At 43.1% G+C, this 22,036-nt stretch overlaps 6 protein-coding genes across 6 annotated transcripts in view; 2 read left to right on the forward strand and 4 right to left on the reverse strand.

Moving 5' to 3' along the window:
* LOC113205461 (opioid-binding protein/cell adhesion molecule) overlaps nucleotides 1–2,155 on the reverse strand; it is a 125,000-nt gene extending 122,845 nt beyond the window's left edge. Inside the window, exon 1 of the mRNA XM_026421104.2 lies at nucleotides 1,783–2,155. Coding sequence (XP_026276889.1) covers nucleotides 1,783–1,837 — 55 coding nt within the window. The 5' untranslated portion in view covers nucleotides 1,838–2,155. The remainder of the gene's footprint in view (nucleotides 1–1,782) is intronic.
* A 129-nt stretch (nucleotides 2,156–2,284) lies between these two features.
* On the reverse strand, nucleotides 2,285–5,524 carry LOC113205470 (thioredoxin-related transmembrane protein 1). Its single transcript, XM_026421114.2, has 6 exons — nucleotides 5,293–5,524; nucleotides 4,844–5,005; nucleotides 4,579–4,753; nucleotides 4,346–4,447; nucleotides 4,140–4,250; nucleotides 2,285–4,067 (listed from the first exon to the last, which is right to left on the reverse strand). The coding sequence occupies exons 1-6, from the start codon at nucleotides 5,436–5,438 to the stop codon at nucleotides 3,879–3,881; spliced, it is 885 nt and encodes a 294-aa protein (XP_026276899.1). The 5' UTR covers nucleotides 5,439–5,524; the 3' UTR covers nucleotides 2,285–3,878.
* Nucleotides 5,525–5,589: 65 nt separating this feature from the next.
* On the forward strand, nucleotides 5,590–7,508 carry LOC113205469 (peroxisome biogenesis factor 2). The gene is made up of 7 exons (XM_026421113.2): nucleotides 5,590–5,778; nucleotides 6,078–6,155; nucleotides 6,240–6,302; nucleotides 6,377–6,553; nucleotides 6,653–6,856; nucleotides 6,936–7,154; nucleotides 7,239–7,508. Exons 1-7 carry the CDS (start codon nucleotides 5,728–5,730, stop codon nucleotides 7,335–7,337), a joined length of 891 nt encoding a protein of 296 aa, XP_026276898.1. The 5' UTR covers nucleotides 5,590–5,727; the 3' UTR covers nucleotides 7,338–7,508.
* A 3-nt stretch (nucleotides 7,509–7,511) lies between these two features.
* Nucleotides 7,512–8,561, reverse strand: LOC113205471 (mitochondrial import inner membrane translocase subunit Tim16). Its single transcript, XM_026421115.2, has one exon. The coding sequence runs from the start codon at nucleotides 8,422–8,424 to the stop codon at nucleotides 8,020–8,022; it is 405 nt and encodes a 134-aa protein (XP_026276900.1). The 5' UTR covers nucleotides 8,425–8,561; the 3' UTR covers nucleotides 7,512–8,019.
* Nucleotides 8,562–8,867: 306 nt separating this feature from the next.
* Nucleotides 8,868–18,306, forward strand: LOC113205463 (O-phosphoseryl-tRNA(Sec) selenium transferase). Its single transcript, XM_026421106.2, has 11 exons — nucleotides 8,868–9,314; nucleotides 9,530–9,695; nucleotides 9,893–10,022; nucleotides 10,103–10,246; nucleotides 10,327–10,485; nucleotides 10,606–10,870; nucleotides 10,993–11,114; nucleotides 11,201–11,386; nucleotides 11,477–11,617; nucleotides 11,715–12,160; nucleotides 12,258–18,306. Exons 2-11 carry the CDS (start codon nucleotides 9,582–9,584, stop codon nucleotides 12,366–12,368), a joined length of 1,818 nt encoding a protein of 605 aa, XP_026276891.1. The 5' UTR covers nucleotides 8,868–9,314; nucleotides 9,530–9,581; the 3' UTR covers nucleotides 12,369–18,306.
* Nucleotides 17,922–21,790, reverse strand: LOC113205465 (uncharacterized). Its single transcript, XM_026421107.2, has 8 exons — nucleotides 21,496–21,790; nucleotides 20,861–21,192; nucleotides 20,658–20,760; nucleotides 20,465–20,564; nucleotides 20,098–20,365; nucleotides 19,762–19,810; nucleotides 19,269–19,678; nucleotides 17,922–18,773 (listed from the first exon to the last, which is right to left on the reverse strand). The coding sequence occupies exons 1-8, from the start codon at nucleotides 21,565–21,567 to the stop codon at nucleotides 18,569–18,571; spliced, it is 1,539 nt and encodes a 512-aa protein (XP_026276892.1). The 5' UTR covers nucleotides 21,568–21,790; the 3' UTR covers nucleotides 17,922–18,568.
* Between the last annotated feature and the right edge of the window lie 246 nt (nucleotides 21,791–22,036).

The following is a 22,036-nucleotide window of genomic DNA, read 5'->3' on the forward strand; positions in this document are numbered from 1 at the left end:
GCAGCAGCAGCAGGGGCCCAACGTCCCCCGCGGCCCGGCCTCCTCCGGGGATCCTCATTTCCCTACGCTGTTACATATACATATGAATCACCACCTCCAATCTCTGGCGCGGACTGGACTCTGGACGTCTCCATATGCGGCCGCCCCGTCCCGCCGCCCCTCTGCCGCTGCTGGAGGCCGCCCTGCCCTGCCGGTGCGCGCGCGGCGCGTGAACACGCACGCGAGGAGAGGGTCGGGTGCACCGCCCGTGCTGCTCACTCTACCGACCGACTGAAGAGCACACACACTCGTTTCCATCTTCGAGGAACTTACAACCGGAACAACGAGCATCATTGTAACGTTTTTATATGCGCGAGCGGGAATCGTCCAATTATTGCAGGGGTGGCCGCTTTGCCCCGTTGGAGCGATCGGGTATGCTAGCCCGAACGCACGAGTGCGGCCGGGTTGCCTATTCGCAAGGCGCCTCCAGGCAGGCGGTCGGTGCCGCGCGACAGCATGCGGGCTGTAAGCGCTCATTCGTTCCGACGAGACGAAGTGGCCACCCTGTATCTGTGAGGCCGTGTGAGGCATTCCACGGTGGAGCTGTCCCGCCCGTGTCTGCTGTTCGACGAGTCCGCGGTTAGCTGAGCGGCTCACAGCAGCTCGCCGTGTTGGAGATGGGCGAGGCGACGCGCCACGGAACGCTGCTCTGGCACAGTGCTGGCACCGTGTCAAGTACTGCTTGAATTTAATTCGAGGAGAAGCCAGCGGTGGTGGTGGTGGGGACTGTACGCCGGCTAACGCACAGCGACAGCCATGCTCCAACACACGGTAGCTGGGCAGCAGCCCCGAGGGCGCTGCCCAGCCAGCCAGCCCAGCCACATCGGCAGCAGGGAGCAGCAGAATACCGCCATCAGATAGCACAGCACGCACACTCACACACGCACACACACACACTCAGGAATACACGCAGTTAAGCTGAGCAGCGCGTTCGAAAATAGCCAACATCTCCCCCATCTCTGTCTGCACACTCAGTGACACAGCCGCTTCTCTAAGGACTCGCGCAAACAGCCCAGCAGCAGCAGCCCGCCTCGACGGCTACCTGGTCCAGCGCAGCGTCCCAGGGGACCGCCAAGCACGCTGCCACCGCCAGGTAGGGACCCCCCCCCTCCCCTCCCCCTTACCTTCCCCTTCCCGACGCACCTTCCTCAATCAAGGTGTGAGACAGGAGGGGGGGGGGCATTGAATGGCTGCTCGGGAGTGGAGAACAGTGCCAGTGTTCGCCCCGACCGACGGCGTCGTCCTGACCAGGCCCACCCCAATCCATCACCCCTCTGACGATACTCACAAACCCGCAATAATCTTCTCATCGTAAAACCTTCAGGCCTTGTTCAGAGGCGTCCTCGGGGCCCCGCTGCCCACATGAACAGGGCCGCCGGCCGCCGCCTCTGCTCTGCCCGTGCCGGGCCGGGAGGGAAGTCTCTCCCACGGACAGCGCGGCCCAGAGGCGGCGGCGCCCGGCCCGGCAGAGACACGAGCACGCCGTCATGCGCGCCGGCGGCGTCCTTGAAGACCTCGCGGCATGCAAATGGGCCGGGGTCGACTCCACGACGGCGTCCTCGGCGCTCGCCCGCCCCGCCCCGCCATACCAGCCGGCTCAACAGGCGGCGCGGCGGCGGCGATGCGTGCTGCATCGCGATGGGCGCTCGGCGCGGGGGCCCCGTCAGCCACCGCCTTCCCTCGGCGGCGACGCGAGCCTCGCTCCCGTGTCCACCCTGGTCCTTCCCCCGGCATGGCACTCACCTGTCTCAGCCAGCACGGCGGCCAGCAGCAGCACTGCGATCGCCCAGGGCTTCATGTTGTCGTCCGAGTGGTGTATGTCCAAAGGAAGGGGAAAGTAATCCAAAGAAACACTGTCACAATCACTTGCTAAGACACTGTGGGATCCAGAGGATGGCGATGGCGCGCGCACACACACACGCACACACACAGACGGGCGAGGGGCCCCGCTCTGATAAGGCAGATAGAGCACCAGCACCCTCCCGATGATAACGCGGACACTTCCCGGCTTGCTCTCGGCGCGGTGCGGGGCGGCGCGGCGCGGGGAGGAGCGTGGCGGAGCGGCGCGGTGGTGCTCGCAGCGACAAGACTGAGCGCGGACTGAGGACCGAATCACTGAGTCACCGGCACCGGCACCGGGCGCCAGTCCTGCTGGCTGCGGTAGCGGGGCCTGCCGCCAGGGCGCGCCACCGCACGGCTCTGGCGGCGTTCGACAGGGAAGCGCAGAGAAACAAAACCATAGGGCTGCACGATATTGAGTTTTATTTCACAGCGAATCTCGTCAGTATAAAAAGAAATATACGCCCTTAATCATTCTCTCCTCTGCCCTTTTTCGACAGGCCTACACAACAATAGACAATGGGGTAACATTAAAATATTTGACATGGTCAACTTTGTTTAAATATGCAACAGCAATATATGATTAACATTTAGTTATGCTACTTCTTTTAAGACAGAACAAGTATCTCATAATGGTTAAGGGTGTAATAAATTAAGTTTTATCAGCAACTAGGAATTACTGATGAAATATTACAGCTATATCATAATAAAATATATTTATTACCTATCGAGAGTTCCACTACATCAGACCTCAATTTCTTTTAAGAAACCAAGAAAAATGTAAAAATGTAAAATCAGCCAGACAGAAAATTCCAAACATAAGCATAGAAGTCTAGATAAAATTTCTCACATCAGAAAAGTACATTGAGCATGGATCTTGCACTCATATTTGAACATGAGCAAAGAACTAAGATAAAACAGAATTTATCAGTCATAACCATATAAAACATTTAACACAGAAACTCATGGAAAGGTCAGGAAAAGGAAGAATATTTCCATTAAGATTCCAACTTAGAGCATCATCTGCAACACAACTGTTCCAGAATTGAATAACCTAATGAAGTACAGAGGAAGTACAGAGTATCACAGTAATAATGAAAGGCACTGCTCTCTGTACAAGAGCCTTGAAAATTACTATTTCAAATGGCAGAGATTGTGTGTAAATAATACGGTAGATTTAAACACCAAAAAGGATTTGAATCTGGGATAATTTTTCAGACAGAAATGAGCAATTTAGAATGTCATTACAGTTCAGAGATTGAATAAAATCTCAATCAAGTCAGAAATCAGTTTTTTGAAAGTACTTTAGTTTTGGGTCCATTGGTAAATTCAAAGTGGTTGGTTTCATTGTCTGCTATGAACCAAGTAATATACAACTTATACTTTAACAGTCAACAAAACCTCTGTTCAACATAAAACATCAGTGCAAAATATAAACCAGAAATACTTCTAAATTTCTACACCTGAGCACTTGAAGAAAATATTAAATGCAGAAAGTCTGTGCCAGGTCTGTTAAACACTGATATTTTGTGTATAAGACAGACTTAAGACTCGATGCAAATTTTTGTTAAAACTAGATACTACAACACACATGACTGGTGAATTATTTTAAGAAATAAGATTCATTGGAATGGGTGAAAAATAAATCACAAATGTTAAAACACAAAGATTGCCTTGGTTCTCTTGAAGGCATTAAGTGCAAAAATAGCACCTTCATGTCTAGATTCAAAAATGACAAACAAAAATAAAATTGGTTGAAAAGATATTTGAAAGTAAATAAGAGCATGTATCAGTGCCCTATAAACAATTCATAGCTAGTATGGACTTAAAATAATACCTATAAATTTCAAATATTTTAGATTAGTAAAAGCCACTTGTCATGAATTAAGATCAATCTTTTGTCATTACTTTCCTAATGGAAAGCGAGCTACCAAGCAAAATAGATAACTCATTCACACCAACAAACAAAAGGATGGGTAAAGTTTCATCATCAGTATCTTTTAGTCTGCCTTCCTGGCACGACGCTGCCTTGCTTTGCCTGCATTCCCTGGGGAAGATGGTGCACTGCCAGCCTCCTTTTCTTCCTCTTCATCCTCCTCCTCCTCCTCCTCAGCTCCTGAACTGCTCTGGCTCCTACTGTAACGCTCATCTTGAGAGCTCTGAGAGCATTCTTCATCAACCAAGTCATCCTTTAAAGATAAGAAAAACTCTTAGATCATTCAAACTAACACCTTGAAAAGTCATTAGAAATTTAGACTTACAACATCGCCACGATCTAGTAAATCCGCTTCTTTATTGACATCACTAACTGTTCTAGTGTGATGACCAGAGGGTTTACACGGATATAGGTAATCAATAACGCACACCATTATCTGTTGAAATAAATTTTCCATTAAACATAAGCATCTCACTGTCCAAGTGAACTGATGGAAAAAGATCATTTGTGGTTTAAAAGTATAAAACTTACCAAGCCAAGAAGTGCTCCAAGCACAATGGTAGCTACAGCAAATATCAAGTAAGAACCCCAAGTGGGCAATCCATAATCTTCCATCAAGCGGTTGTGAACAGCCTAATCAGCAAAATTAGAGAATGATTATATACTGTCAACTAGTATTTTAGAAAGAAATAGCAGTCAAAAATGGCAATATGAGAACTAATTTAAAAGCTAATGGAATGGTAAACAATTAGATTGAAACTTACACGAAGCAGTTGAGATAATTTAAAGAAATAGGCAGTAGCCCCCATGTGGAAGGATGCAGGTGATTTCCATGATGGGATAGGCTCCAAGGTTTCCCATTTCTTTTGTTCAATGAAAGTCATGAATGAATCTTTGTCTCGAGTGCCATGGTATTGACGGAACTCACCATTGAGAACACTGAATTCAGGGGGAAAAATTGTATTATTAGAGCATTCCACAATTCACAAAGAAATCATATTTCAGAAAATAAATGTGCACCACACTTACTGGTAAATGGTTGGCAATGCGGTTACTATAAATCGACCGCTCAATCCAGGAGATGTCGTCACATCAACTTTGGCAACTTTAATACCAAGATCATCACTCCAGCTAGAGAATTCTGTCCAAACTGACTCAAGAGCTCTACATGCTGGACACCATGGTGCGTAACTGCAAGGAGAAAATATGAGGATCACTACAAATTATGGCGATAAGGAATTAAAAATTGCTCAAAACGATGAAAAATGTACTGAAATAAAAATTGGCTGCAGTACATTTTATCAGTGAATAAGACAAAGAAAGGAACTCTTCGATTTATTGTAAAAACCCTGGAAACCACATTTCAGACTCAAGACAAATAAATTATTTTGAGGAAAGCAAGAAAAATACATGGTGTCGGGCTGGGGCACCCGGTAGATGACAACTAGACAGCCGGTCCGGACTTTGACAACACTTACAACTCAACCATCCATTCATCCGTGAGCATTTGTTCCCAGTTGTCTTCGTGCAGGTTTATCACTTTACCTCGTCCCCACACATCACTAGGATAAAGCGCAAGTGTCAAAGACACTAGCAAGACAAACAATTTCAGCGAAACGCCCATGATTTGATGGACAAACGCCTAGGAATTTATTGGTTAGTTACGGAACTGCGGAACTAGCGACAAGCAAGAACTCAGTTCGCCATGTGGGAGGAATGACGTCACTTTTTATCTAAAAACAGAAGATGAGAAATTTATAGAAGCCTAAAATAGCGTCTGCTGGCATGAGTGTGCTGTTGTTGTTTAGACAGGGACTGGACCATTTGGTTGAGATTTCTGTTAAAAGTTAACGAAATGATTGTTTAGCATTGAGGAATATTCCTCAGTAACGCTCGAAACAAAAATCTCAAATATGAGCAACAAAGAAGAAATAGACCTTTTGGTAAAAAGTCGAGTTGAACAGGTATGTTGAAATTCTTTTCTGAATGATTAAATGTCTTATTTCTCTTTTCTCTTCTTTTCACTTTTCTTGTCGCAGTTCCACCCATTATTAAAAACTTAATTAATTTTTAAGTATCGCAACAGTGACAAATGACTGGTTAAAGGCAGTAGTATTTTTAAAAGTATGCAGTTACCGTAGCTGCGAGTCAGTTTAACATTGTAATTCTGTGAACCTTTTTCAACGTGTTTTGTCTAAAATTTTGCCTGAACTTTTTGTTATAACATGTTTTAACTCGAATCATATTTGTTGATAATTTTCAGCTTGACGCATTGGAATTAGATAAGGAAGTTCTGTACGTTCTGAAGAGCCAAGTAACAAGTGCAATAAAATTTCTACCGGTGAGGTTGATTACCAGTAGCTTCTACTAAATGCATGTTTACTAACCAGTGAACATTTTTAAATGTTTCATATTTTTGTCTTAGCTATCATTTCAAAACAAGTGGGAACCAGAAGTTGATACTTTGCTTCAAATTGTCATATTACAGGTATGTTCTCTTACTTTTGTTTTTGCATTTTATTGCTCTGATGGGAATACATTTTTGTATTGGTATTGTTTTAGTTATCATTACGAGGAGTGGGGTCTACATTTGGACAGCAATTGCTAAACATCCAATTTCTAAAATCCCAAAAGAAAACAGCGTTACTGGCAATCATAATTCCCATTTTGCTGAAGTATTTTCATACAAGGGCAAGGGATGTTGCTTTAAAAATAGGAAGTGAAAAACTCATCCAAGTTGTAAGCAATTCCATTTTGTATCTCCAACTTTTGAAAAAAAAAATGTGTTTGTATTCTCCTTGCATTGCAAGACTAATCTTAAAATTCTTTGTGATCCAGCTTGAGACAGCAGCACGATGGGGAGACATTTCCATCACTGCTGGAAGCCTTATAAATTTACTGCTATTTTTACATTCCGGGTACTACCCCAATCTGCTTTATCGTCTATTTGGCATTCAAATGTCTTACTCATCTCCAAAGGGCAGGCAGAGACAAGTTGGTTACACTCACATGACGCGAGAGCTAATATGGCACAGCTTCATTGTAAGAAAATCTTTACCATTGATAAATCTTGTTTGCTGTGGTTTGCGCATACTTGAATGTTGTTTTGGTGTGTTTGCAGGAGCTGCTGGTCTTTGTTTTGCCTCTCATTAATTACCACTACATAAAACGATTGGTACTCAAGATTTTGATGTTGGGATCTACAGGTCCCAAATTAAAGCCAAGTGCAGGGAATACAGTTTCCCTTACTCTCAATTCAGCATGTGCTGTTTGTTCGAAACGACCGATTCTCCCACATCATATGGACTGTGTTCATGTTTTCTGTTATTTTTGCCTTCAGGTAAGATTAAAGAAGCATGTAATGGCGCCCTTTCATGAGAGTAGTGGCTCTTTCATGGAGCAGTAAAATTATTTCTTGTTCCAGGCAAATATTTTAGCTGACCCTAACTTCGCCTGTCCAGAATGCGGTAATAGGGCGTCCGGGATGGTATCAGCTAAACCTGTATGCCTGACAATCATGTGATATTTTGTGACATACTATGGCTACTTGTTCATTCCCAATGTTTTTTATGTCTGTATAAATAACAACTGTTACAAGAATTAGTTAGTGAATAAATTTAAACTTTATAGTTTTAAATAATAAGTTGATATAACAGAAGTATTTTAATTTTGAAATATGAATTCAAAAAATCAAGCATTGGCTACATTTATATTTATTTAACTGATTTTAGCGTGCTAAATCACAGGTATTGCACTCTAAAGTATTTATCAACAGTCAAAGATACAGTCCATCATACAGTCATTCACATACTGTCACTCACACAGATATGAAATATATAGAAAGTACAACGAGAGCAGAGCTAAAACACAATCATCTTTAAAATGTACAATAACAAAAATCAGTAGTAGAAGGGCAGAAACTTAATGTATACAGGTACACACCTCATTAAAACAATTACTAATATAATGAAACGGTTTTCAACAAAGGATGACACAGTGAAAAACCAATTAAGACAGTGGAGTTATACAGTCAGCTTATCAAAGACAAATGTAACATCCAGCATGTAACGTCCTAATCTTTTTACACTTCATAGAATTCATGAGCATAAGTACATGCATGTGAGCAAATAGGAAGTGATTGCACAAGAGGCTCTCAGGGAACTTATTACTACTTGTCACATTCTATAATATAAATAGACTACAACCTAACTATTTACTTTACTTTCATCACTTTCCGTGCCCTTCTTGGGAGGTTGCTTGTCTTGCGCTGCAAGTTCTGCATCAAGTCGTTCTTTCGCTCTGTACACTTTGGACTGGAGATAAAAGGATCCTCCCTTCGCTTTGTCGTTAATTTTAAACAGGAAGTCATACTTCTCCTGGAGTTCCTTGGGGTCTATATGTTGGTCTTTGATGTTAAGGATTTGCTTGGCCTCCTCAATAGTTATCCCACTTTTGGCACTGGTGGCCGCACTCTTGGCCCCTTCCCGACCTCCCCCTGCTCGCTGTGCCGCTTGTTGACTGGCAGCTATTTCCTGCTTCAGCGCTCTAGTGAAGGCACGCCCCACGGCCGTAGCGCCCACCATGATGATCTGCACGATGTACTTGGCCATGGCTGCGATGACAGCACAAGCAACTCGGTTTTTCAAGGAAAAATTGCAAAACGACCTAAAGAGTTCATAACCTCAATCATTTTCCGAAGCAGAACACGCCTTGCATCACCCTTTCGTTTGTGAAGGACCTCAACGCCGCCAACATGCGAAAAGCTACGAGTGTCATTGTGTAGTGTGAAAGTCCTTCGGGTACTGAGAGTTTCTGATACATCTTCAATTAAAAGTTCGAAATCATATTATAATTTTCTATCATCTCATAGAGATTTTACCTTTCTCTTATACTAATAAAGGTATTCAAGCACAAAATGTAATGTTGTAAGGTTGCACATTGGCCTCTTTTCAGCTTCGCCAACATTATAAAAGTTTTCATTGCACAATCGTTTTTACCCTTAACATTAATTGTGTTTACGTGTAATTGCTGCTAAGTTTTCACTTTTAGATTAAAAATCTTGGCTTTTATTAAAAGGGTATCTCAATTTCATTTTTTCTCCTTTTGATTGAAAAATCTTTTAGCTTGCACTTGTATTTTCTCTAAAGAGGGCTGTGACCAGCCACCCTCGTCTCTTCTGTGCACAGCAGACGATATTTTGATAATATGAAACGTCTTACATTGGTCCGATTTCGTTCTACAATCGTCTGAAATTGGAAAATATTGTTTAAGATTTCTTTCTTGTTAGAATTGAGACGTTGCCTTGTTCACTACTGGTTCCATTCGAGGATAGAATATTCGCTTGTATCGTCGAACACGTCCCAGATTTGTGACGGGTTCCTTGAAGTTCTCTAAGTGCTATTATTCGTGCCTAAACTGATAAAAAGACATTTTGACATAAATTTCTCTGGGCTGAAGTCTCAAGTCTGCAATGGTTTCGGCTTACGTCGTCAAGGAGAGTGTAAGTGTAATATTTAGATTCTAAGAAAATAAACTGACATCCACAAGTACCATAGCCTAGACTGCAAGTAGGACAACTTGTTTGACAACCAACTTCTGATTATTATTTTTGTTTCTGATTCTTTATTAATTTATATTATACCACTAAAATTTGCAAAATGGAAATAAAATATGATTCAAGTGTTAATGTTAATTTTTTTCCTCTCGCATTTCTAGGTCCTGTCGAGATATACCCTTTGTGACAATTGATTATACTGAGTGAATTGCCATGAATAGTCAAAGCTTTACATTAGCAGAGAGGTTAATTCCCTCTACATACCTCCAGCAAGCTGCAGCCTCCAAGAAAACACGAGAAAATCTTATTCGTCAACTTATTGAACAGGTGGGTATATGGTTAGGTTTTAATTTTGGTTGTGAAGTGAAATAGCAGTTTCTATCTACTAAAACTTACTACATATATGTATTTTAATTGAAAATGAACCACTTTATTTTCAATACAATTTAACCATTTGCCTAAATCGAATCAGAATTAAGAATTTGATGTGCAGAACTGGACTCACAGTTTTATATCTTTTTCAGAGAAAATGGCCAGAAGAAGGATGGGACGATCCTACAATTGAGTTGTTGCTTGCAGACTTAGCCCAAATGGATAGCAACAATTTTCCTGATAATTGTGGTATTGGTGAAAGGGAAGCTAGATTTGCATCATGTAAGTTTCTGATGACAGTCAACACTTTCCGTCTGTAATTGTGGGAAACTTAATCAAATCTTCTTGATCTCCTCTTTTAGCACTTGTTGCTCGTCGACATTATCGGATCGGGCATGGTATTGGAAGATCTGGTGATTTAGGAGAGGTTCAGCCCAAGGCTGCAGGATCCAGTCTTATGATGAAACTTGTGAATTCCCTTCTACTTGATACCATTCGATACATGGGTACAGTTGCACTTTAGTAGATTTTTTTGGTAGTGTCAGTTTTGAATTTGTCTAATATTTGTGGTGCATTTTATGTTCAGGTGTGAAGACCACTGCTGGGTGTTTCATGGTACCTATGGCTACAGGCATGACATTGGTTTTGTGTATGTTGACTTTAAAGCAAGACCGCCCTGGTGCTAAATTTGTTCTTTGGTCTCGAATTGATCAAAAAGCATGTTTTAAATGCATTTTAACTGCAGGTATTTGCTACGTAGCATTATTTTAAGTGTAAATTGAAGAGTGTCCTTATATATGGTACACCGTAAATGTTTTAAAAAAAAGGATATGTCTTTGCTAAGCTATTCTTTAATTTTTTTCAGGCCTTCAACCTATTGTAATAGAGACAGTAGCTTCTGGTGATGAACTCAAAACCGATTTAACAGCCATGGAACACCAAATGTGCACAATAGGATCTGACAATATTGTATGTGTTTTGACAACGACTAGCTGCTTTGCTCCTCGTGTGTCTGATTCCTTAGAGCAAGTTGCTGTCCTCTGTCAGAGGTTTAACATTCCTCATCTTATTAATAATGCATATGGTCTTCAAAGTTCTCGTTGCATGCATTTAATACAAGAAGCTGCAAGGTTAGTTATTGTGATAATTTTCTTAGGCATTTTAATAGTACTCTACTTAATTAATCTTATTTTTTAAAAAAATTGACCCTAAGGGAAAGAATTAACTTGTACTTTCTGTGCGTGCGTTTTAGGAAAGGAAGAGTAGATGCTTTTGTTCAGAGTACTGACAAAAACTTCATGGTACCAGTGGGTGGAGCCATAGTCTCCGGTTTTGACAAAGGGCTTCTTGAGCGTGTAGCTAGAATTTATCCAGGTATGCCCCATTTTAGAGTTCTGACCATATTTTCTTCCATGACCACAATGTCCACATGTTAAAATTTTCTGAATATTTTCTTCAAGGACGAGCGTCATCGAGCCCGGCGATTGACGTCTTCATAACTCTGTTGTCTTTGGGAATCAATGGCTACAAAAGTTTAGTCACCCAACGAAAAGAAATGTATAATTACTTACGGGATGAACTTTCTAAAGTTGCCACAAAGCATGGTGAAAGGCTACTAGATACAAAGAACAACCCAATTTCAATGGGTAAGGTTTAGAAACTCTGCTTGTTCTCATGTGTATGAACGGTTGTTTGCTGTCTGTCAATCACCCATCAACTTGTTATTTTCTTTCCAGGCATGACTCTTAACTCATTGGTTACATCAGATCCCAAGTCTGTGACAATGTTGGGTTCAATGTTGTTTCTGCGGTGTGTTTCTGGAACGAGGGTAGTGTCAACAGTCGACTATAAGGAGGTTGCAGGGTACAAATTTGAAGGTCCGTAAAGAGCATACTCTCACATGTTTTTATTTTTTTCTCTCTTGTTTTTTTTTTTTACTTTCTTATAACTCTGTGGTGTTCTCTATCTCTCCAGGTTGGGGTGCACACACAAGCAAGTACCCCGTGCCCTACCTGACGGCCGCTGCCGCCATCGGCATGCAGAAGTCGGATGTGGACCAGTTCATCAACCGGCTGGACAAGGTGATGAACAAGCTCAAGGGCCGCAGCGCGCCCCAGACGCCCACGTCGGTGGAGGAGCTCGCCATGGGCGGCCGCCGCTCCAAGCGCTCTATGAACGGCGAGGTGAGCAGTAGCAGCGACCGGGAGCGGAGCGAACGGAGCGAGCGGGGCGAGAGGGAGCGGGAGCGGCGCTCCAACCGCGGTGGTGGCGGTGGCAGCCACGGGGGTAGCCACGGGGGTAGCCACGGGGGCAGCTCCCTGGACGGGGAGACGGGCAGCAGGAGCCGTGACGAGGTCCGCCCGACGGCAGGCCGCTCCAGCAGGGGGCCCGTGGGAGCCTCGCCCTCCCTCAACGGAGAGGTGAGTAGCAGACCGGCTGGAGGCCTCCAGGAGGCAGCAGAGCTCATCCCCACTTTTGTTTGTCACTTTCTACGTTTTCAATCGATTATTTTTGTAGGTGAGTGTGAGTGGCAGTGGCAGCGGTGGCGACGTTCGCGCAGACATAAACTCCCACAACAGCAGCAATAGCACCTCACTTGCCAGCAGCAAGGACAGCCTGCGCAAGTAGTCACTCTCCTTATTTCTATGACTGATGTGCTGTATAGGGTGGGGTACAATTTTGACCTTGCGGATGAGGACATTGTTAGTGAGCCATGTCATTTTACTTAAGTAGATTAGTAGCCATTTTACTTGATATCTCTTATTGTAGGTGTACTGGTCAGATCTAGTCAGATATTATTGTTATCACAAGGAATACTTTGTGAATGCCACAGGATATGAAAGTATTCTTCCAGGTTTTGTTGTTGACACTATTCATGTTTCAGTTAAAATACTTGATTTAGATGATATAGAATGCTTTAAACAATCACTAACACTGTTCAGTTGTTAAAAACACATCAGATGCCAGTTGGTGTCACATAATGATGCAGTGTGTGTGCTTGTACTTTGCCCTGAGCAGTGAAACACTGTTTGAAGTAATACCATTTATGGACAGTATTAAAAGAGCACTCTCAAAGAATTGGATTGGAAACTTGCCATTAAAGTTATTGCCTTAAAATTTAATTGATTAGAGCACAAATGATTGAGTCTTCACTCTTAGCCTTGTGGCACCATATATTATGCATAATCTCTTAGGAATGTGAATGAAAAAGAGGGTCATTGGAAAAAAATCTGTGCAAGTAGAAAAAGGACTACTATTGCAACAGAGGGGGTGAGTAAAGGATACAGTGTCATAAAACAACTCCCAATATGGTATACAAAAAAAAAAATTTGGGCAAGTAGCATTGGTTTGGTCTTGGTCTGGTTTACATATTTATTTTAAATTCTCATTTTTGTGATCTAGGAATATCTGTATTGTTCCAGATTTTATTTTGTTCACCTACCTCTTTCACATTGCAGCCCTTGAGCTTTACCTACACATAATTTGCATTTAGTTTCAACTTCTCTTATCTAGTTCCCACTTTGGTCTAATTTCTCCTCTTTATTGCTGTTGAAATTTAATTAATGGTATACTTTCTAAAACATGAGTAATAAATAAAATAGAATTTGTTAGCTGTGGTAGCCAGAACAAGATTATGGCACATCCCTCTGGTAGAACTCTTCAAAGTAAACAAAGGTAGAGTCAGGTGTAGCCCCATTGTGTCCTGATTGTACTATACCTATTCCTGGCACTGGTGCGTCTGTGTAATTGGTTGCTCAATTTAGGTTTGTAATGAGTAAATTTACTTTTATTTAATTGTTAAATTTGAGTGCCATTGTTTATTATTCATGTTAATAATTAATACATAGGTGGTAATTTACTATTAGTTTCTGCAAAGCCACTTGCCTTCTTCATGTGGAAGTGCTTTTTTTGTCTTTCAATACTTAAAGTGCTATGAAAAAATTGCTTTTCAAATGCCCTTAAAAAATTATTTCTATATCTTTGTTTACTTTGTTGTCATGCTTTTTCCTTTTATTTAGTCTTTAAGATGAAAATTCCACTTTTTTTCCTGTCCTGATCCAAGCAAGAAGTTTAATTTGAGCTCAAAGGGACCATGATGGAGTGTTCAAATTAGTTGTTTAGAAGATTTGTATTTGAGGTGTATAGTTCCATTTCATTGTGATTGTCCTCTTGGAGTAAATACCTCGTTTACTACGACGAGGATAGATTTTACAATTGGTGTTTTTGTTATTGATGTAACATTGAGCTCTAGCTTCAAGTACCATACCAGTATTGTTAAGGATTACTGCTTCCTTTCCTTATGTTTATTTATTTATTTGTTTGTTTTCTATTTATTTACTCATGGTATTTTCATTTTTGTAAAAGGATCACTTTTATTTGACTGGAGGGGGTTTAGCTCAGCAATCATTTTCATTCTCTTTCAGCACATTTCATTTAACTGACCCTGCATTTATCTTGCCTGTCTGTTTGTGTTATACAAACTCTCTATTTCATCGAAAGATCTGAATATCTGCTTCTGTAGCGCTGCACGTGTCTGATGCACTTAAACTTGTGATGCTTTAACTTGGGTTTCTATACCTTCCTTTTAGTAGAGGATAAATTGGCAAATTGGTAAATAATCTTCATACTGCTTGATTCCTGAGAAAGTTTGGATCTTGTGGACCAAGCACCTTGCTGGTAACTTAAAATATGTTTGATTTTAGCAAAGCATCAAAAACTGCTCGGAATTTAAAATTTTAAGTAATTTACATGTATAACTCCATGGATTGGATTATCATTTTACAAGAATTTGACTTTTGCATCATCGAAACCAGACTGGAATTTTATTTTGTTTCAGACTCAGTTATTTGTACTGAACTCAATCAAGCATCATGAACTATTTGTGTATTTGTCTCTGTACAGCAAAAATATATATGTTGTGGACACTTCTGTTTTCTTTTAACATGCTTTGCGCAGACCACTTAAGTTGCTTATTTTATATCTCCAACAATTTTATGGAAGAGTTTTGTTATCTTCCAGAAGTCTTATCTTGATGGTATTCAGCTATATTGTTACAATGTTTGTGCTAATACCAAATCATATTTTTGATCTTTTTTAGCATTATTCAGCCTTTCTGCTGTGTCTTACTTAGTTTTTTGATTGGTCATGTTTTTGTTGGCATATCGGTCAGGTTTTGAACTGAGCTTTGCAGCACATGGCCTCTTTGATAGGGAACATTTATGTAAGACATATTCCATCCAATTATGTCCATCCATAGGACACTTGCATTGTAGGGATCTCTTTACCTTATTTTTCACTTGCAATCTCTTTACTTCCAAATGTATTCCCTTCTATCTGGCTTTAGAATGAGAATAAAACCAAGTATTGGAAACTTATGAATACAGTATTCATAAAGTCCTATTAAAATTTATAGAATTTGTGCTCTTGCACAGTCACTTGATGCTGCCTGCAAGTGCGCCAGTTTCTTTCTATCTCTTTCCCCCTCTTTCTTATCTTCCCCCTCCCTTCATTTTTTAAACAAATGTCTGTTTTTTTCATCCCCACGACTTGACATTTTGATTTGTTGTACATATATGTAGTGCATCAGGCGATGGCTTGGCAGCATTATGTTGTCAGCCGTGCAGAACATTCCATACAATTGATATTAGTGGTAAGGATGCATAAAAATAATCTAGAAAATGCCCATGAAATTAATCTGTATAGGCTCAGAGCTAAAATAGAAGGAATAAAATGAACAGAAATCATTGACAAGAACTAGAAATGAATATTGTCTCATTTTCCAAAGATCAACTATTATTGTGCAGTGAATGCTTAATAGAGACAATATGTTCTGATAGTACTGTATGTGCACTTACACTTGACTTTGGCTGCAAGGTAATGTTTCTTTGCTTTCATGTGCTGAGTTTCATGAACTTTCTTTGCATACCTGCATACCTCTCCTCCTGATCTAGCATTGCACTTTCCGTCGGATTATTGTATTAGGAAGCCAGAGAAGTCTGGTTTGTTATGCCTTCCATTAAAAGTTAAGTGGTTGTTTTTCATTCTCCAATCATATTAGGTTTTGAGAAGTTCAAAATTTTGAAGCAATCTAGTGTAGAGTGGTAATTAACTTTTACTATTGTCTAATTAGGAGCTAGAACTTGTGAATACAGTATCATGACTTACAATTAGAATTTTTCATTTTGGTCTCGTAAAACTCGTAAATTCTAAGAAAGACCGGTAAAACTGATGTGTGTTTTTTCCCTTTTTTCTTTATTTTTCTTTGTGAATTTGTACACTGTATGTGGCTTGGTGGTACTCATTTATGAGCTGAAAGCAATTAATGAAAGCACAATTTTACTCATACCAAAATAATTGCTTCTTTCCATTTGACATGGAAAAATCTCTTTAATTTCACATTGCTCATTCATTGTTATAAGGGGAACTGAAACTCCAATCTACTGTACTTAACTTTTAATTATTTGTCTCCTCAGGACTATTATTCCTCAAAATTGGCAGCATTCGCTTGCTTCAATAAAAATTGTCTTTTCAATATTTAAGGTTCCTCCTTTAAGGCCTATTTTGAAGAAAATCAAATCAAACACAAACTTACTGCTTTTTGAACTGATGGAGGAGGTACCTTAAGAAAGAGAGTTGTATATTTTGCACAACTGAAGACATCATTTGAAGACTGATTGGTTCAAAGGGGTAACATGATGTTTTAATATCTAGGAATTCACTGATGTGCTTTGCAGTTCATTGCAGGTAATCAGTATGTGATGATTTAGTCCACATTTTTGAAGTTACTGTACAATCATCTGTGCAAGTATTATGCGCAGGAAGGTACATATAGTTTTAAGGCAGTATTCTAATAAATGTGTTTCTTTTGTCTTTTTTGTTATTTTGCTGCTGTGGATATTTTGTTAGGCGTGTTAGAGTGTTAAAGAATTTTATCTGATTTATGTATGTATTTTTAAGATTTTTGATTGTTCTTTGCTTGTGTGCTTTAAGCGATCAGGTTCTCATTCTTTAACTAGTTTTATCGGTAGTGGAACACTTGTTGATATCATTTATCACATTCTGGTCTCCTAAAATGTGCATGAAGTTTACGGTTTTAGTTTCTTAAATAACAGAGCACATTCTTGGGTACGCATCTCCATTTTTATTCCTACAGCTGCAACTGTTGTAGAAGTTATCACACTGTTACTTGTGCAACAACATCACCACCAAAAGAGGCTACTGTCTCATTTTGTAATTTCAACTTGCAAATAGCATGTTAATTGTGTTAAGGTACAGCTATGGTGCATAGAAAAAAACCTTTAAAAAAATCTGTTTTGTTGAATTTAAACTACCTGTTAAAAATCAAGGAGTTTTCTTGTCTGTCACTAAGCTCAAGGAAGTGAAGGTCATGAAAGATGAATGTTGACTAGTCATTTGTTTTTATCATTCATCATATGATTGATCATTTGCATTTCACTTTTTGTGATGACTTGATTTCTCACATTTTGTAATATCCTGTTTTCATAACACAGTTATCGAGCACTTATTGTTCCGTAGAGTACTTCAAATTTCTGTTCCTTTTTTGATATTGTATTTGTTGTAGATTGTTAATTAATTACTGGTTGACTTTAAAAAGTTATTTAGGTTTTGCATCATGTGGAGGCAAGTTGAAACTCTTGGTTTTCAGTAAAGTGAAAGTCCCTCAGCTTAATTAGTTGTTTAACAGGTTTAGTGCCAGGTCTCAAAGTACTGGAAGGTGGCTATCCCCATGTGACCATGCATGGGCTCAGTGTTGGCGTGGCACTAAATGTGTTAAAATGAGCTAGCAATATTTTGAATGTATTTTGGTGGTTTTAATTCTGTGAAAGAAACTCACATGATCTATTTATAGTCATGCGCCTGATTGAAGTGATAACATTTTGAAGGGAAGTTTCCCTTATTTCTAGTGCGATGGGAGTACCCATTTTTGGATCAGTATTGAGATTTTCTATGTTCATTTTTAGTGTTTCTGGCAGTGCAATACAACTGTCTCGCCGAGAAGATTTTTGGATTTTACAAATATAAGCTCTAATCATCAATTATGCCTGTTCTAGAGAGGCCAGTAGATTAATGCTTTTATACCTGAAGGTAATTAACACTACTGTATCTTCACTACCATGTAAAACCCATGCACAAGGTCCTGGAGAAATAATTTTCTAGCTCTTGGATAATAATTAACATTTTATTGACCAGCTCTTTGCATGTTAGCAGCAATCCCTTTATTGGTTCTTCTACTTTCATATTCTGATCTCTACAGGAATTTCTTGTGACACCTCATTATAATGTATGCTTATTATTGCATGAGCAAGCTACAATACTTTTTTTAAAGTAGAAATCACAGAATTCCTTACAGTCACTTTATGAAGAAGCTTAGCTAAATTTACTCTATGGAACATGTCTACTGTCATATTGAATTTAACTGTCACCATCATTGATATTGATCTATTCTGACATCATTGTTAAGCCACTTAGAATGTATTTTATGTGCAAAAACTTGATTGTAAATAAAATTTCCGCCCTGTAGTAAAAGTCATAATTATTACGAGAATCATTGTTTTACAAACTTAGCAGTCCTCCATCTCCCCCATCCCATTGAAGTGGCCAGCGATACAGGTAAAAAATTATAATTACAAAATTCATTGGATAATAATCCCATTCATACATTTAGCATTCCTGTTCCGTGTCTGAGATTGCAGCTACAATTTGATAGCAGGAAGCAAGAAGGCAGTACATTTGTAATTATAGCCATATAGAATGAAACAAGTAAATATAATCTGCCCCTCTTTAGAGATCTAATACTCGTCCGTGCTTTATTCCTTGGCACCAGTACTTTCAACGGCAATTGGGTGGCTTCTTCTAGTGTGGCTGTTCAAGTTGGAGCGCTGTTTGAATCTGCAGTCACACTTCTTACAAACGAATGGCTTTGGCGTCCCCCTCAGTCCCGCTTCCGCATGGCACCTCATGTGGCTCGCTAGTCCCGCGGCCGACTGGAACACCCCCGAGCACGCCGAACACCTGCACCGAACACCTAACGGTAGTACAACACCAGCAGGGTACACTGCGGCCAGATACGTGCAATACGTGGCAGCTTGGCTGTCAACCGGGGGATACTTCACTCCAAAAAAAATCAACGTAACACCCATCCCGCATCCACCAACCACCCCCAGGTGGAACACAATCGTCAAAAACTCGTCACTGACGCTTAGTTGACGTGAAAAAGAGCTAAATCTGGCTACCTAGCCATAGTAAATTTTGACGATGAGCGTCAACCACAGGCCATTTTGACAAACCTGTTCTAGGTGCCCCCTCCCCCCCCCCCTTCTCAAGAAAACAAGGGGGAAATCAGGAAAAAAGTCAAGGAGAAAAATCAATTAAAAATCAGAGAAAATCAGGAAAATTGCTTTTAAAAAGTCAAGAAAAGGCAGAAAAATTGGTGTACGCTTGCATCTGCTCGTACAACTGTGTTGTTCTTTCGTCAGTACTACTTTAAAGGACCCCTCGCCAACTCACTGGTGCTGCTGCGGCTGGTGGTGCTCCGGGTGCATGGCCCGGCTGTGCGCCTTGACGTGTGACTTGAGGGTGAAGCGGGCGCCGCAGTGCTCGCACGCGTGCGGCTGGCTCTCGGTGTGCGTGGCGCGGTGCTCGGCGAGCAGGTCGGGCCTCTTGAAGGTGGCCATGCAGGCCGGGCACTGGTAGGCGCGCCGGTCCGAGTGCGCGTCCAGGCGGTGCAGCAACAGCTGGTAGCTGGTCGGGAACAGGTCCTTGCAGTCGCAGCACGTCAGCACGAGGTACAGGAACTCCTCGTCCGAGGACGAGTCCTGACGCGAAAGCGGGGAGCGGCCTGCCTGGAGTAAGGCGCTCTTGTTGTTGTTGAGGGCGTCGTAGTCCAACGACTTCCTGGCCGTCGTCACCTCCACCACCTGAGGAAACATGCCGTCGTTACTGGCCGGGGAGAGGCGAGACAGTTGCAAAAGGAAGTGCATCCAGTAAAACTCTGGCTTACCTCATCGTCCGTCAACATCAGAGAATCGGCAGAGGCAGCGGACCTGCTCCTGTGAACACAAACACACTAAATGAAACTGGAGTCCGGCAGACTCGCGGCAGCAGAAGACAGATGACCGAGTGCGCAGCGTTAGCTCTGTTTACATCCAGCCGGAGGGAGCTATAGGGGAGGGGGGAAGGGGATGGTGGAGATGGAGCGCTCTGGCTGGAGTAGCCAGGCAATGCTCAAGATGCAATGCAGGTGGACGGGGTGCAAATTTCGTCTCTGATCACGTTTCGTATCGTGCTTTACGCACGAAAGTGCTGAAACAATAGCTGTTAAAATGAGTAGCTTTACCTCGGGAAGCACATGTCGAGTTTCCACGGAGAGTCTACCCCGTCCAGGCACCGCAGGCCTCGCGCGGCTCTGCGGGTAAAGGGGCGCCCCTCGATGGCCGCCGCCACCCTCGGGTCGTAGCGCAGGACGGCCGAGCGCAGCAGGGCGCGGATCGGGTCGTGCGGCGCGCCCGCGCTCGCGCTCAGGACGGTCCAGAGCGCGGAGGGCCTCAGCTGCACCCAGTCCAACTGCGTGCGGCAGGCGTGGCCGAGGCCGCCGGCGCCGCTCTCTGTCGACGAGAACAACAGGCCCCTCCTGGTGAACAACTCTGTGCGCTATGGTCACCTCCCCACCTTGTCTCGCCCACCCCACCCACACCCAGACCCACCTGCTATAGCTGCCGCCATGTAGGATCTGTTCCAGAACAGCCTTGCCGCCTCCAGGTATCCATCTGGGCGCAGGATGGGCCGCTCTAGTGCCAACTGCCGCTGCAGAACAACAAAGTAGCAAGTTATTACTAATACTAAAAGATGACTTCATTCTCTCAGCGCAGCCAGCCCTAAAGGCGATGCGCGACTCACCGGCAGAGGTTCGTAAGGGCAGACCGTCGTCTCCCTCGCCCGCAGGCTGAGCTCCCCGAGGATTCTCTCCAGATTCGCTCGGAGATCACACAAAACTGTCACCCTGGAAACAAAAAAAGCAACATAACGTCAATATGTGTGCGTCGCGTGAAGCAAGCCGTCGGCGGCCTCGGTCCTGCGGTGGTGTTTAGCCGAGTCCTCACCTCCTGTTGGCAGCACCGAAGACGAGCGAGACGATGCCCGTAGTTTTGTTGGTGGTGTCCACGGCCGGGAGCGGCCAGCCCACGTAGAGGACCGCCTTGTCGCAGGGCGGCGCGGCGCGCACCACGGCCAGCACCTCGTCGACGTCCTCCGCCTGGAAGCGCTTGCCACGCCACAGCGGCCCCCACGCCCAGTCGGCCCGGGTCACCGCGCCCACCTCCTCCGGGAAGGCCTCGGCCGCGGCCGCCACATCGGCGGGCTCCAGGAGGGACAGCACGTGGAGCAGCGCGTCGGGGGGCAGCGCCGGCAGCAAGCCCGCCGGCCGTGTCCGCAACTGTTGTAGAAAATGTTGGCAGTTTTACTGAAAACTTTTATACAAAAAACTGTGGCACTGCACTAGGAATTATAATTTTCCAGGAAAGAATTTTTTGGGAATTTTCAAAAATATTTTGTACACTTCTAATATTTTTCTTCAAAGTTATGTTTGTGTTCTGACAAATTATTCTGGAAATATGTCTTCTTTTCAACAAAAAATTCTGGTAAAGTTTCAAAGTTTTCCGGAAAAAATTTGCACTTTAAAATCACTACATCACTCGACGCCTTGCGCGCTAGTGCTGCTGTTGTACGGGTGCTTTACCTGCTGCTTCGCGGCGATGTCAGTCGTCCCGGGAGAGAGTCCGGACGTCCGGGCCACCTTGGACAACGACATGGCGACTTTGACGGACGAACAGCTGATCGGACAAGACGACGACTTGGGAGGGATGATGACGACGACGACGTCTTCGCTGTGCCGAGTGCTCTCCCCGTGACAGCCCAAGACTGACTGCAAGTGTGCGCTTTAAGCGCGCCGGACCCACCCCGCCCGCGCGACCACCGCGGCGTGTGTTTGGGTCCAGTGCGAGTCGCTGTCCAGTCCATGACGTCAGGTGGTGGTGGTCGGGGGTGGCGGGCGTCAGCAGTTCTCGACGGCCCGGCGGCCCCCGGCCCTGGGCGGCGCACGTAGTCCACCACGGCCTCACTCCGGCTCTGGCGGGAACGGCGCGACGGTGGCCCTTCTCCTCTCGCAGCCCGCCCACTGCACGCGTATCGGCTGTCCCCCTGGTCTTCGCGTGGCCTTCCCCTGGCGTTGCACATTTTCAAACAGAACGGCAATACCGCGCGCCCCACTTCCATCGTCG

The sequence above is a fragment of the Frankliniella occidentalis genome, unplaced genomic scaffold (genome assembly GCF_000697945.3).
Source record: "Frankliniella occidentalis isolate FOCC.00 unplaced genomic scaffold, Focc_3.1 Scaffold56, whole genome shotgun sequence".
NCBI lineage: Eukaryota > Metazoa > Arthropoda > Insecta > Thysanoptera > Thripidae > Frankliniella > Frankliniella occidentalis.